Genomic DNA, 12,693 nt, shown 5'->3' on the forward strand with positions numbered 1-12,693 from the left:
AAAAAAAAGCAGCAGAGCTATTTAATCAAGATTCAGGATTTTCTGTTTTAATTGCTGACTTGTGAAATCATCTCTCAAGAGATGCAGTATATGGTCCGGAGGGGATGGAAGAGGTCAGCACAAGCAAATGACTCAAGAGGCAATTGCACAACAGCGCTGAATACCAACTGAATGAAAAAACAGCTTTGACTAGCCTTTTTAAGCATCTCCAAATTAATACTCAATTTACACAGCGTGTCCGTAAACGGCAATAGTGCCCCTTAGCTGACACTTCCACACTTGCCAGGCTTCTTGGTGCAGTGGTAATTGCACTGGCCCAACTCCTCCAGCTTCTCATTTCTAGTTCAGGAAGAACATGGTGAGGACCCCTCAGCCAGCCCTCACCCCAAAATGAACTCGACTGCACATCTGACATGCTGCTTCACGTTTATTAGCTGCATCTCTGAGCATCTGCTGCTCTTCCAGCCCACAGCCCAGTAAAGCGAGGAACAGCGAGTGCCCAGGGTCGCACCCTGAACTCGCTGCAGCTCTCAAGCGTTTTGCAGATTGACAATAATTGAGGTTTGACGTGACAATAGCAGAGATAACAATAGAGGGACCAAAGCCAACAAAGGCATCTTTTCTAAAAGCCAACACGACACAGGCTCAAAATACCACTGTGGTTAGGGCACTCACAAGCAGCAGGCAAGCCAAGAAGATGCTGTGTGCAGACATTCATCTGGGGTGCAAGATAGCAGGTGCTGCTTTACCAAGAGATCAAGTCTTGCCTGTTTCCCTGTCTATCCTGCCGATGCAAGACACAAGTGGTCCAACGCATTATCCCCAGAAAGGTCTTTGGTTAATTGATACCTGACGTTACTAACTGATACTGCAGCCCTGCAGGTAGAAGGAAGGCTGCTCAGTTCCAGCTGGGATACATCCTCGGAGCAGAGGGATGGCTGAATGGCAGCTTCCACCAGGATCTCTGGAACGGATGGAGCTGCAAATAGTAAGAGCAGGAGGATCTGGGACGATACCTGCTAGCTCCTCAGTGCAAGTGTAATCCTGGGAAATTTGGATCCGGGCCATGAATCTGATTTCTAAGTTGGTGACAGCACATAAACCACTTCTGGTTTAGTTTATGATGCTTCGGCTTATGTTCTCAACATCACCATCCCATAGAGCAGAAGCCTCATATTTCATCGCTCAATATATTCTGCGTATACAAAAGATACCAGCCTGTGTTATGAACTCAGCATAACAAATACCAAAGGCCTGGAAAATATAATGCTCAATTTATTAATTCAAGCTAAACTACAAAAGCAAAGCAGTTGAGGCACATTTCAACACTTGAACTTGGGAGTTCCCATAGTATATCCTCCTCCAGCAGCACGTGCTTCTCACACACAATGTGAGGACTCACTGAATTTGTTATTTATTTCAAGACATCCTGCAACTATTCATTAGTGATAAAGGCGCACGCATTTTTTGGCTTAATACGGTTTCTGAGAAAGGAATTTGGATCAGGATCGGGGACTGTTGCTTCATACCACTCTCCAGTCTGTGTTTTTGTACAAATCCCCAAATTACAAATCTGAACACATACCAAAAGGAAAGGAACTTATGGTATAAATTGGTATTTCACAACCAGTGTGAGCCCTCCAAATATCAATGTTTTTTGGACAAACACCCAGTAAATGTGATGTTAACATGACAAGAAAGATGGCCAAATGCGACAATGCATCTGCTCATAACAATGAAATGGCTGGATGCTGGTTCCTTTGAACTCACAATAAAAAAAGGCAAAACCCCTTAAAAAAATAAAAAGACTGAATTAATTGTCTTCACAGCTATGTTTTCGTACTCTTGCATCCTAACACCCAAAGCCAAAAATGATGTCAGGCTCTTGGTGCAAAGGTTGTCTCCAGCTTGCAGGATGCAACACAGCATGGTGAAGCCCCCTTGGAGACTTGAGACAGAGCTACAGAAACTTTTTTTTTTTTTAAAAGTGAAAGCTGCTGGAAGATGTGATATAAAGTGGAACATAATGAAAGACTGAATTTAGTACGAGCACTGAGGCCAGACATTTCTGTTCCTGAAAAAGTCTTGAAAACTCTAATGATCACAAGATTGTTACATAACCAATATATCCATCAGAGCACGAATAATTTACATAAGAGTGTCAAAAGCTTCTGGTTCAGAAATATTGAGTTAATATACTCGACAAGTTAACACGTAGCAGCAGCGGACTGGAATTGTTAGGCTATTCTAGCGCACGGCATGCACACAGGCTAATGCAGAGCCACGTTCAGCCTGTAATTGGTGACCTACAAATAAGAGGAGAAAGAAGTCATTGTGCATTTAGATCTGTATTGAGGGAATTTCACAAATCCTTCTGAATGCGCCGATAGAAGGCTTCTTCCACGCACAGGGCAGCTGATAAGCTGCGATGTCTCACCGCATTTTGTAAACCTGCCTTAAGGAGAGCTGCCCCAGATAGCTGTCTGGTTCCAGATGAATTGATACGATTTCCAGGTCTAAATATATAAAATCGAAATATGACATCTAAATATATCAAATAGAATTTTTATGTCTAAACTTTGCTGCTAAGTACAGGAATAAAGTATGGATGGTTTTTACATTTGCCTTCCAGATCAGAACACCAGCCAATTTTACCTACAAAACTAGTAAATTGTCTTAATTTGACTTGGACTGGTTCAGTTCAATATTAGTTTATAATTTTAACAGGCCAACCATTCCCAATAGATGCAAAACAAACCTGTACCGTGAAAACACAAAAGCTTTCACTTTGAAAAGTTAATCAGGATGGAGAAAATCTTGCCATTGGAGGCAAAGGGAAAAGAGATTCAACATGAGGGATGATGTAAGAATTCCTGACCTTAGCACAGGAAAACCAAGAGGAAACATTGGGATCTGGAGACAATAGAATAATCAGCCCAATAATTAAGTTGATTACAATCCTGATGGACACGCTTGTTTGGAACAGCAGAAATCAGAACAAAAATACCGACCACATTACTGCTTTTCCCCTAAATAATAATAATTTAAAAAAATCTAAAACATTCCAAACAGGCAAAGGGAAAACTGGAACAAGAGCTCCGAAACCAGGGCCAACTCTAGGCAGGGGGTGTCGGCCGCAAAGCTGCAAGCACACCTCCCTCTGAACACGGGCTCTGCCTGCTCCCACGGGCCAAACCCAGGGCAAGGGAAGTGTTAAGATCCGAACACCTGAACCAAAAGAATAAATTAAACATTTTCGGGAGGCACCGGCTGCTGGCAAGCAAGGAGGGAGCCTTGTGACCCACACAGCAGGGATGTCCTTGGACCATGCAGGACCAGGGCAGCTGGAGATGCGATGGCCAGCCTGCATGCTGCAGGTGGTATGAATATAGAGAGGTTGAACATATTGTTTTCTCAACTGCGTTTCTCACTGGAAATATCAGTATTTTGATCCACAGCATGGGCCACATGAGAGCCATTACCCGGCAGGTAAGCTGCAGGAGCTTGTCAGAACAAAAACCACTGAGCTTTTACAAGACGCAATTTCACCAGGCACAAAAATAGCAGCTCCCCTCCTGAATAACAAGGGAAATATTTGCATTTTCTTTCAAGACCAGCTTGCAGCTCTGAATTTCAACTTCTAGGTGTCCTTTTAAGGCAGCGGCAGGTTTTGCATCAAGAGCTTTCCTGAAAGTTTCACATTTCGATGCAAATGTTCTTAATCCTCAACTGTAAGCTTGTAATTAAGGCACTAATTCCAGTAGGTACTTAAGCACCCAAGCAGTCCTGACAAGGCTAATGGAGCTCAAGTATTTAAAGGCACCCCACAGCAGCCTTGCAGAAGACTTGCTCCCCAGCTCTTCAAAACCTGTGATGGAAGGCATGACAGATGCGTCATTTACTCCTGGCATCCATCCTTATGTGACATTAAGACCCCCAAAGTGGGTCAGCGACAGACGAGGCACCACATCCACAGTTACTGCAAATGGGAAAGAATTCCTTGGGAGATGGAGCCCCACTGCAACTATTCACAGGAGATGAGGGTTGTCCAGTGCTGTAATTAGCTACAGAATATTCATTAATTCTTCAACTAATTCACTTGGAGGGGGGAAAAAAAAAAAAAATGCATCTAAGTGGTGGACTGCGCATCTCATTTTTTCTAAAAAAAGCTAAAGTAAAATGCATGTTTTATTCAGTTCTCTAAGTTTCTTTTGAAGGAGGTTTAATCTCTTCCTAAAAGAGCTAAAGACAGAACACAAAGCAACTACCTCATTTTGTGAAATTGATGCTGGAACCTCTGAGCCCAGCATTCATTACAAATTCAGCATCGGAGCCACTTACTTGATAGCAGACAGCTGGAAGTGGAGGATTAAGGGATGTCAGGAGCCAGGTCTGAGGCTAATTCTCAGTAGCCTGCCTCATTCTTTGCCCCTTAACACTTAACAGATCATTTTTCTTACTGACATCTACAACCCAGAAGAACAGCACCGCGCCTCAACTCCAGACGTCTCTGCTCAGAGCGTGGCTGCAGATATGGGCTGGTGACATCAGATGGCACAGACACGTCTCCTGGATCATACGTGTATCAAGACCAACCACACTGCAGTCCTCAAAACCACAGGGTTTGGCACAGGGAGGAGCAGAAACGAGCAGAGGTAACTGCAGGAGCAGAAACCCTGTGTAGAGGCACTAAACCTGAATTCCCGAAGCCAAGACACCACCCAAAGTCTCTGTGTTCTGCTGAAGCCAAACATCTCCTCCTCTTCTTCCTCCTCTACAAACAGAGCCCACGTAGCTGCTATTTGCATTTATAAGTTAATTTTAAGTTTTCCTTCATCACCTCGCTTGCTCCTGGGAGAAATGAGGCTGCCCAGGACACAGCTTCCAAACATCACGTCTCAGCCTGACAGCACCTAAGGGGCAAAAAGTGTTTGTCACAGCCCAACTTCTCCTCAAGCCACGGCAGTTTTTAGAGGCCTATTTCACAACATCTTCAAGCCCAGCCATCGCTCTTCCACCGCCTCCCCCAGGAGATGACAACCCTGCTAATCGCACTCACTGTCAGGAAGCTGCTTACCCAGCGGAGCTGTGGCAGCTCAGTGAGCGATTGTGATAAAGTTTTGCTTCGTCCTGGTCAGGTTCTGATCTATCAAATGGATAAAAGGGCCTGGAAAAAAAGTGCAACAGAGGCTGAGGCGGGGGAAAACGGAACTATTCAACACCAAAACCTGTCTGAGAGCGATCAGATAACATGGGCTCAGGACAAAGCCAAGTTGCTGCACGCGCTGCGCCTTTGTTAAACAGTTTACTATTCATGTTAGACATGTCTGTTGTCCTTCATCCAGAGACCTGAAACAGCTTAACAGGAGAAAAATCAGTTCAGCCCCTCCTGGACCACACCCTGCGGGTGGGAGGGCTTGCTGAGCAAACTCCACAGGACCCCAGTACCATTTTGCACCACACAAGGTTTGCCAGCCTACGGCAGGGCTCGTGCACGAACCCGGGCAGATGTGCAGGGCTGGAGCAGCTCTGCAGAGGAGGAAGGCAGAGCAAATGCGAGTTAGTCTGCCCCAGAAAGAGGGTTGGCAGCCGAGCCAGGCACCAAGAGCCCCCGCTCCTCCTTCAGGAGTGCAAACACAGTTTCTTTTCCTAAACAAAACTCACTGTGAGCTGCCACTGCCACGCACTCATGTGCCTTTGCCCTTGTTTCAGTTGGGATGAGTTAATTTTCTTCCTAGCAGCTGGTACAGCGCTGTGTTTTGCATTTAGTAGGAGAATAATGTAGATAACACACTGATGTTTTAGTTGTTGCTAAGTAGTGCTTAGCCTAAGACAAGGATTTTTCAGTTTCCCACGCTCTGCCAGGTGCACAAGAAGCTGAGAGGGAGCATGGCCAGGACAGCTGACCTGGACTAGCCAAAGGGCTATTCCATACCACAGGACATCATGCCCAGTATAGAAACTGGGGGGAGTGGCTGGGAGGGCGGGATCACTGCTCAGGGGCTGGGTGGGCATTGGTCAGCAGGTGAGCGATTGCCTTGCGCATCACTGGTCTTTCTTGGGTTTTATTTCTATCTCTTTTTGTTACTTTCCCTTTCATTACATAATAATTTTAAATTTTATTTCAGTTATTAAACTGTTCTTATCTCAACCCACAAATTTTACTTTTTTTTTTTTCCCCCAGTTCTCCTCCCCATCCCATGGAGCAGGGGCAGAAGCAGTGAGCAAGCAGCCGTGTGGTGCTTAGTTGCCACCTGGGGGTTAAACCATAACACCCATCTGCTAAATATTTATAAGCCGATTCCAAAAATCAAATTTATCACTTTAGCCCTCAGCCAATTTGGAAGGATTCAAATACTTATGCTGACTAGGACCTCTACAGCCTCGCACACTTCCTCTCCCCCACCCTGCTTTCCACTTAAGTGGAAGATCAAGCATTTTTGGTCCTCACTCCTCTCCCTGGCCTCTTTGCTTTAATAATTTCTCTGCTTTGCTTGCAAAGGGTTTCTGCCCAAGAGCAGCTGAGGGGCACCCCCCGTATTCATTATGCCCCCACGAAGGAGCCGGTGGGTCAGGAGGCAGAGGGGACACAAGCTGAGCAGACGCCTTTGCAGCTCGGAGCACACAGCAGCGCTGTCAGCATCTGTTATTTGGGCCAGGTCCTTGGAGCAACTGGGAACAGGGATGAGCTTTGCCAAGTGAATCATTTCTTCCCCATCCCACCCTTTTGGCAAAGCTGACACCACCTTCCACTTCCAACAAAGGGCATCGGCGGCGCTTGGCTGAGGAAGGGATGTGACCCTTTGCTTTCACACAGCAGATTTTCCTGCTGTCCCTGGTCAGTGAGACTAGCTGAGCACAGTCCCCCCCGGCCCAGAGCGATGCTAGCTCAGCCTCTGCCACAGACCCCATCTGTCCGCCGACATAAACACATCCCTCCCCAAGTCCCCGGCACCCCGAACAGACACACCTACTGCTGGCAAGGCCAGTGGGCCAAATCCTCAGCTTGCTGCAGCTGCGTGTTGCACAGAGCTGCACATGGACCACTCCTCAGTTGCCTGCATAAAGACTATTAAAATTAACAGAATAATGCATGTAAATCTGTCACTGTTTCCTCTCAACACAGAGGAAGAGCCAAATCATTGCTAACGGGGGCAGCTCAACAAGGTTTTATATTAGCTTGGTAAATTCCAAGGCTGCAAGTTGCAGCTAATTCAGAGCAGCTGCATTATCCCATTCAGCGAACTAATTAAACCTCCAACAACAGCACTACATTTATGTTTAAATCTCCTTGTTGCCATTACGACCAGCTAGATCAGCCCCTCTCCGCACATACAAATCACTGCAAAAAAACCCCAAACGCTCCCCAGAGGTACATCTTTAACATTTCTTAACAGTCATAGGGGTCTGCTTTAGGATATTTTATAGCAAGAACTTGCCTGACCATATAAACTACTGACTATCAGCAGCTCCATTTTATGCTGCTTCTCCAGAAGATTGCTCTGCCCCGTGAACCATGCCCCTCCTGCTGCCAGCCCTGAAGAGTGCAGCTGTAGCATCGGGAGTCAGAATGAGACCCCAATGCTTCTATTACAGTCTTTGGAAATTAAAGAGCAAATCAAGCTAAAGGCAGTGAATCACCAGCTGCTGGCTTCTGATATATTGAGAATAATATGACAATATTTAACTTTACACCGTGATTTTCAGTGGGAACAAAAGCTTTCTGCAAAAAGAGGCTATCGCCATCTCACAGATAGGGAAACTGAGGCAGGGAGGTGAAAGCTTCATCCAGAATTATTCGAGCTGGTCTGTGGTAGCCATGAGACCCCAAGGAAAAACCAGCGTTCTAGCCACAGGATGCTACTACTAGATTAAAACAATTCCACAAAATGTTTAAACTACGCCAGAACCCAGGAAGACAAATAAAACCATCAGGTTTTGATAATACACATTTTTTTGAGTTAGGTCTGTCCCACTGCAGACCGATGTGAATTTTTCACATTCTTTCTCCCATTTCCTTACCTAAACATAATGGGAAGGAAAAGTAGATTTTCCTCTTGTGGCTTGTTAGGCTGACACTGGGTGGAAATGATGTTTTTTGTTTACAAGCAGGGAAGCAGATCTGCGGGTTCATTCCTCTGAGCAGAGGAAGCACAGGCACACTAACACTTGACCTCTGCTACTAGTAAAGTCATGCAGCACTGTAAAGCCAAAGGCTTCTTCCCCTTCAACATTTGCTGTAAACAGTTCAGTTAGGCACAAAAAGCACAGTGAAAATCACCCACTCTTTTCAAATAAGCCTTCTGCTGTGGAATCTTTCATTAACAGTCATGGTCCAACCGACCCAGGTAATTAGTAGCAAAGTCTCTACAACCAAACTGGCTACAGAGGTAAGACAGACCTGTTTGACAGCCCTGAAACACTGCAGGGAGCAAGAGGGAGTGAGAGCATGAACTGAAGGGATGGGTTTGCACTGGGGAGGGATTCCCACTTTGCTTTTAGCACTTTTGAATACCTCCCTCTTCCACAAAAGATTATTTTCTCTCCAAGTCAGGATCAAGAGGCAGCTGAGCATCAGTCAGTGCCTGGAGGACCGGTGAGCAGGGGCACAACCGTCCCACGAGTTTACACGCCCGGCACACACAGCTCCACACCCCCAGCACCACGCCAGGGGTTTTATTTCCTTTCAGTGTACAAAGAGTGGTTCATCTGAGCTTATCTCTTCTGCAGCACTGCTGCTCTACCAGCAGAGAATCATCTCCAAAGAATGTTTCAGTAATGCTGCGGTGCTGAATTTCAGAGGGACACTTAATCTCGCCTGAGTGGTTCACCAGGGCCAACTTTCTGAGCATGAAATATTTAACTATCCGTGGGCCTCCTGTACTATAATAAAGTGACTTCTAACAAGCCTCTGAAATAAATATGTGAGGAGGAAAGTGGGAGCTATTAAATACCCCAAACACAGGCTAATTACTCTCTTCCTTCCATCCCCATGAACCCAGGACACTGCTTGGCCCCCCCAGCAGCAAGGACCCAGGAATAAAACATCTCCTCCAGATGCTGGGAGAGTTCACAGGGGAAAGAACTGGGAAGAGGTGATCAACATAAAGATTTGTGAGGAGCACTGTTATCAACTCCCCCTCATTTTGGGGATGTAAAAAACTTATCTGGTTTGCCTAAAAGAAATCAAGCTCTGTATTTGAGCAACTTCAAAAAAACGTGGAAAAGGCCCTAATTTCTTGCAATTCTGCTTCTCCCCCACTCCAGTTAAGCCTGTCTTTTGGCATTTAACACCTTAAAGCCTTACAAGTGAGCATTTGCCTGTTAATGCGATGCGAGAGTTAGTAAAAGTAATGAAAACCACCCAGAACCCCCTCCAAAGGACAGTGTGGTAGAGAGGAGCTCGTGCTGTACAGATTCATTCCTGGCACAGAAGATCTTAAGCAAGGTCAGCCTTACCTCATCCCACTCCGAAGCAAAGGACGGGGACTTCTCCAGCCTCTTCTTCCCAGTGCTACAGTTGGAGAGCGATTCGCTCCGGCTCCCCATGGCATCGTCCTCTGTTGGAGAGCAGGTCAGAAGATCAGAGTCTGATTTGGACAAGCTGCGGCTGAGTTTGAGCTCGGCTTTAGGCTTGTTCCCCGGGTGGGCTCTGCCCACAGCTCTGTCCCCCTCTTCCTCAGCACCGCCGGGGTGCTGTAGCACGTGGGGCGTGACTACAGTTTCAGGATCCGCCCGGTTGACGTGTGTGTGCTGGACAGTTGCGTAGACCACTTTCTGGTTTTGGTCTGGAGAGCTGGTCCGTACTGATCCCGAGGCAGGTAAGTCAGCATCCTCCAGCTGCATAGCAGGTGGGTGGCTTGTAGTTTCCGTGCCTCCTTTCTCCGTGGAGGAAACGAGCCTGAAAGGGTCCTCACTTATCTCACAGATCGGGGAAGAACCGTGGAGCAACCCTGAAAACTGCTCTGGAACCTGGATGTCCGGCCCGTCAGCAGAGTCCTGGCTGCGGCTGCCACTGCTCCTCCTGTGGTCTTCAAGGGGATGAAAACAGGGGAAGAAAAAAAAAAAATATTTAAAAACGAGGAAGAAGCAGCAAAATTCCAGCTCTCCCCCTGCCCTCCCTCAGCGAGGGAGGGAGAGATAAAGAGAGAACAGTTCAGTATTGTTCCGTGTGCTCAACTTGTACCCAAAGTCATGGCATTTATGAAATTCCAAACACTGGCCTGATTTATGCAATCTGGCAGCTCTCCTTGTTGTTTTATTCCTGTTAACACTAACTATCAGGCCTTGCTATATAAGGCTAAGAGAAGTGCTAACTATATCCTGCAGAGAGAGCAAGTGAGGTAGGAGAAGCAGAGACGGAGGCTCCTGGAACATCTGATACATTTCTATAAAGGCCAAAATGTTATTTAGAGCAGCACTCCCTGCTCTTGGCATGAGCTGCAGGGTGGGAAAACTTCTGGACTGTAATCAACCTGCGAGTTCCAAAATCCGTTCCCCAAAAAAACCACTGCTTTCCTCCCTAGTGGTTTCCGAGTTTAACCTCTCCTCCTTCCTCAGGGGAGAGAAATAAACAGTTTATGCAATAAAAAGCTTGATCAAAAAAGTCTCTCTCTTCCAAGCAAACCGCTGAACAGAGAATTGTCTGATCTACTAATGCAACGGGCTGTGTGGAGCAGCGGCTGTCCCAGAAATGTGACACTGTTACTCAGCTACTCTTGCACCAACATCTTTAATATCAGATACCAGGGTCCTGCATAAATCATGAATAATTGACTGATCCCAATTGCCAGGTGTGTGCACAGACATACGTGTACTCACCTTGGTCACATCTGCACGTGCACTTGAACTGTAAAAGCAGGACTCTGTAAAGCTAAGAAGTGTAACTTCTGTTTACCAAGGATTCCTATAGCTGCCTGTAAGTGCTTGTAAATTGTAACCACTTCCATTTAGTGCTGAAGAAACACTCCTCAGTCTGCAGCATCAGTTTTTGCTCCTCAAAGGAACAATAAAGCAAAACACCCCAATATCATGGCTCTGAAATGCAAGGAGGATGTTTAGACGTGAAGAGGAAATTGCTTGTTTTGCAAGACAGCAGCTCTCGGAAACCAAGGCAAAGGAATCCTCATTTCCCACGAGGCAAAAATACACTAATGAATTTTACTTATCTTTAACTAAAAGCAGTCTATTAGCAACAACAGTGAGATCAACTCCTTCCCCCTCAAGCATCCTTTCCAGCACTAAGCCTGACCAGGTCATTTTCAAACACCAACACCCATCTGGTTTTGTGGTCCGTCCTCGCACCAGAAACGAGGCAGGAAAGGACCGAATTAGTCATTTGTCTTTGCAAGCTGCTTCAGATCCTGAGGTCTCCTGCGCCCTGGGTTTGATGAGCGGAGCTAGTCCCTCTCGCAGGCATTTGTTTACCCCACAGAAAAGCTAAAAGCAGCTTTGCCCAGTTGGCAGCTGAAAAGCCTGAACGGAGGTTAACTGCCAGGGCAGCACGCCGGCGGACCCCGCCTCTCGCCGGGATCAAGTGATGCGAGGGCTTATTTCATTCTGGATCCTGTGAGTTAAAGATTCCAGGACAATGAAGTAGCTGTTGATTATCTTGCACGGGCACATAAACCACAAGTTCTGCCACTGAAGCTGCCAAGGGGAGGCACATCCCCCACGGGCAGGTGGTGTCACCAGCACCATTCCCAGCGCCGCTGGGGTGGGCCAACGGCAGCACCCCATCAGGAGATCTCAAGACCAGACTATGTTGAGTTACTTTGCATAAAGTTATGAAGCTGTAGCACTGGGGAGAAACCTTAGAAGAGATCAGACATGCTGCATTCATCAGACAGACTGGTATGAATAAGAAAAAGCTACTGACCTGGCAAGAGGGACACAGCATTGACAGGACAGGCACATTAACCTGACAGGGAGGGAAAAACTTGCAAAAATCAGCTGCCTTTCTTCTTATCCTCTTCCCTCGCTTAGAAATAATTTCTTCCATGCCCCAGCTTAACCTTTACTGACATTTCTGCTGAAGGCAGAGAGGCGGCTGGTGAAAGTTTATGCCACGTGCTGGAACACTTGGGTCCAGCCAGAACAAAGTGCTCCAAATCCAGCTCCAGAGACTCACAAAAGGGCTCCTGTTGAACAGAAATCACAGCCACCCATTCATCCGCACACCACCGAGGGAGGGCTTCAAAATACAAGGCAGCTGCCAGGGAAGGAAGGGATGAAGCAAGGGCAGCAGCCCTCGCTCAGAAGATTCAAGGAACATCTCGAAGGAGTTATTTCAGAGCACGTAGCACAGGCCTGTGCTGAAAGGTGTGGACAGAACCACCAACATAGGCAGGGAAGAGCGATCTCGCTCCTTTTCACCTCTGAGGTGCAGAACAGAGAGGGTTCCCCAGGGGATGCTGAGGCTTCAATGAATCCTTTTGGGGTTTCAAGTAAAGGTGCCTCAGGACAGGTAGCAGAGAGGCCAGAACAACCACTGGCCATCCCAGGAAGCTGTCTGTACCTTTTTGGGACGGGTTACTGATGTTTTTCAGCTCATGTGCTGATCACTTTTCTCATGGCAAAAAGATGAATAGTCCTCATTTTTCAACTGTGTAGCAAATTTGGAGAAGGGGAAGATAATATTTAGGTGCTAGAAAAGCAGAGAGATCCCAGTTCTACTGCACTTCCAGGGATTTG

At 46.6% G+C, this 12,693-nt stretch overlaps 1 protein-coding gene across 5 annotated transcripts in view; it reads right to left on the minus strand.

The window, feature by feature from the left end:
* The window catches only part of ANKS1A (ankyrin repeat and sterile alpha motif domain containing 1A), an 81,719-nt gene that overhangs the window by 47,688 nt on the left and 21,338 nt on the right, over nucleotides 1-12,693 (minus strand). For 4 of the 5 annotated variants that reach the window (XR_003399990.1, XM_026864356.1, XM_026864355.1 and 1 more), the window contains exon 9: nucleotides 9,460-10,031. Coding sequence is in view for 4 of the 5 variants with exons in the window: in XM_026864356.1 (XP_026720157.1) it covers nucleotides 9,460-10,031 (572 nt within the window). In the remaining variant the exon portion in view is untranslated. Of the gene's footprint in view, nucleotides 1-9,459; nucleotides 10,032-11,878; nucleotides 11,996-12,693 lie in introns of those variants that run through there. The other variant, XM_026864357.1, reaches the window with a different exon arrangement.

This window comes from Athene cunicularia, assembly GCF_003259725.1.
Source record: "Athene cunicularia isolate RWA chromosome 26 unlocalized genomic scaffold, athCun1 chr26_part2, whole genome shotgun sequence".
NCBI classification, from domain to species: Eukaryota; Metazoa; Chordata; class Aves; order Strigiformes; family Strigidae; genus Athene; species Athene cunicularia.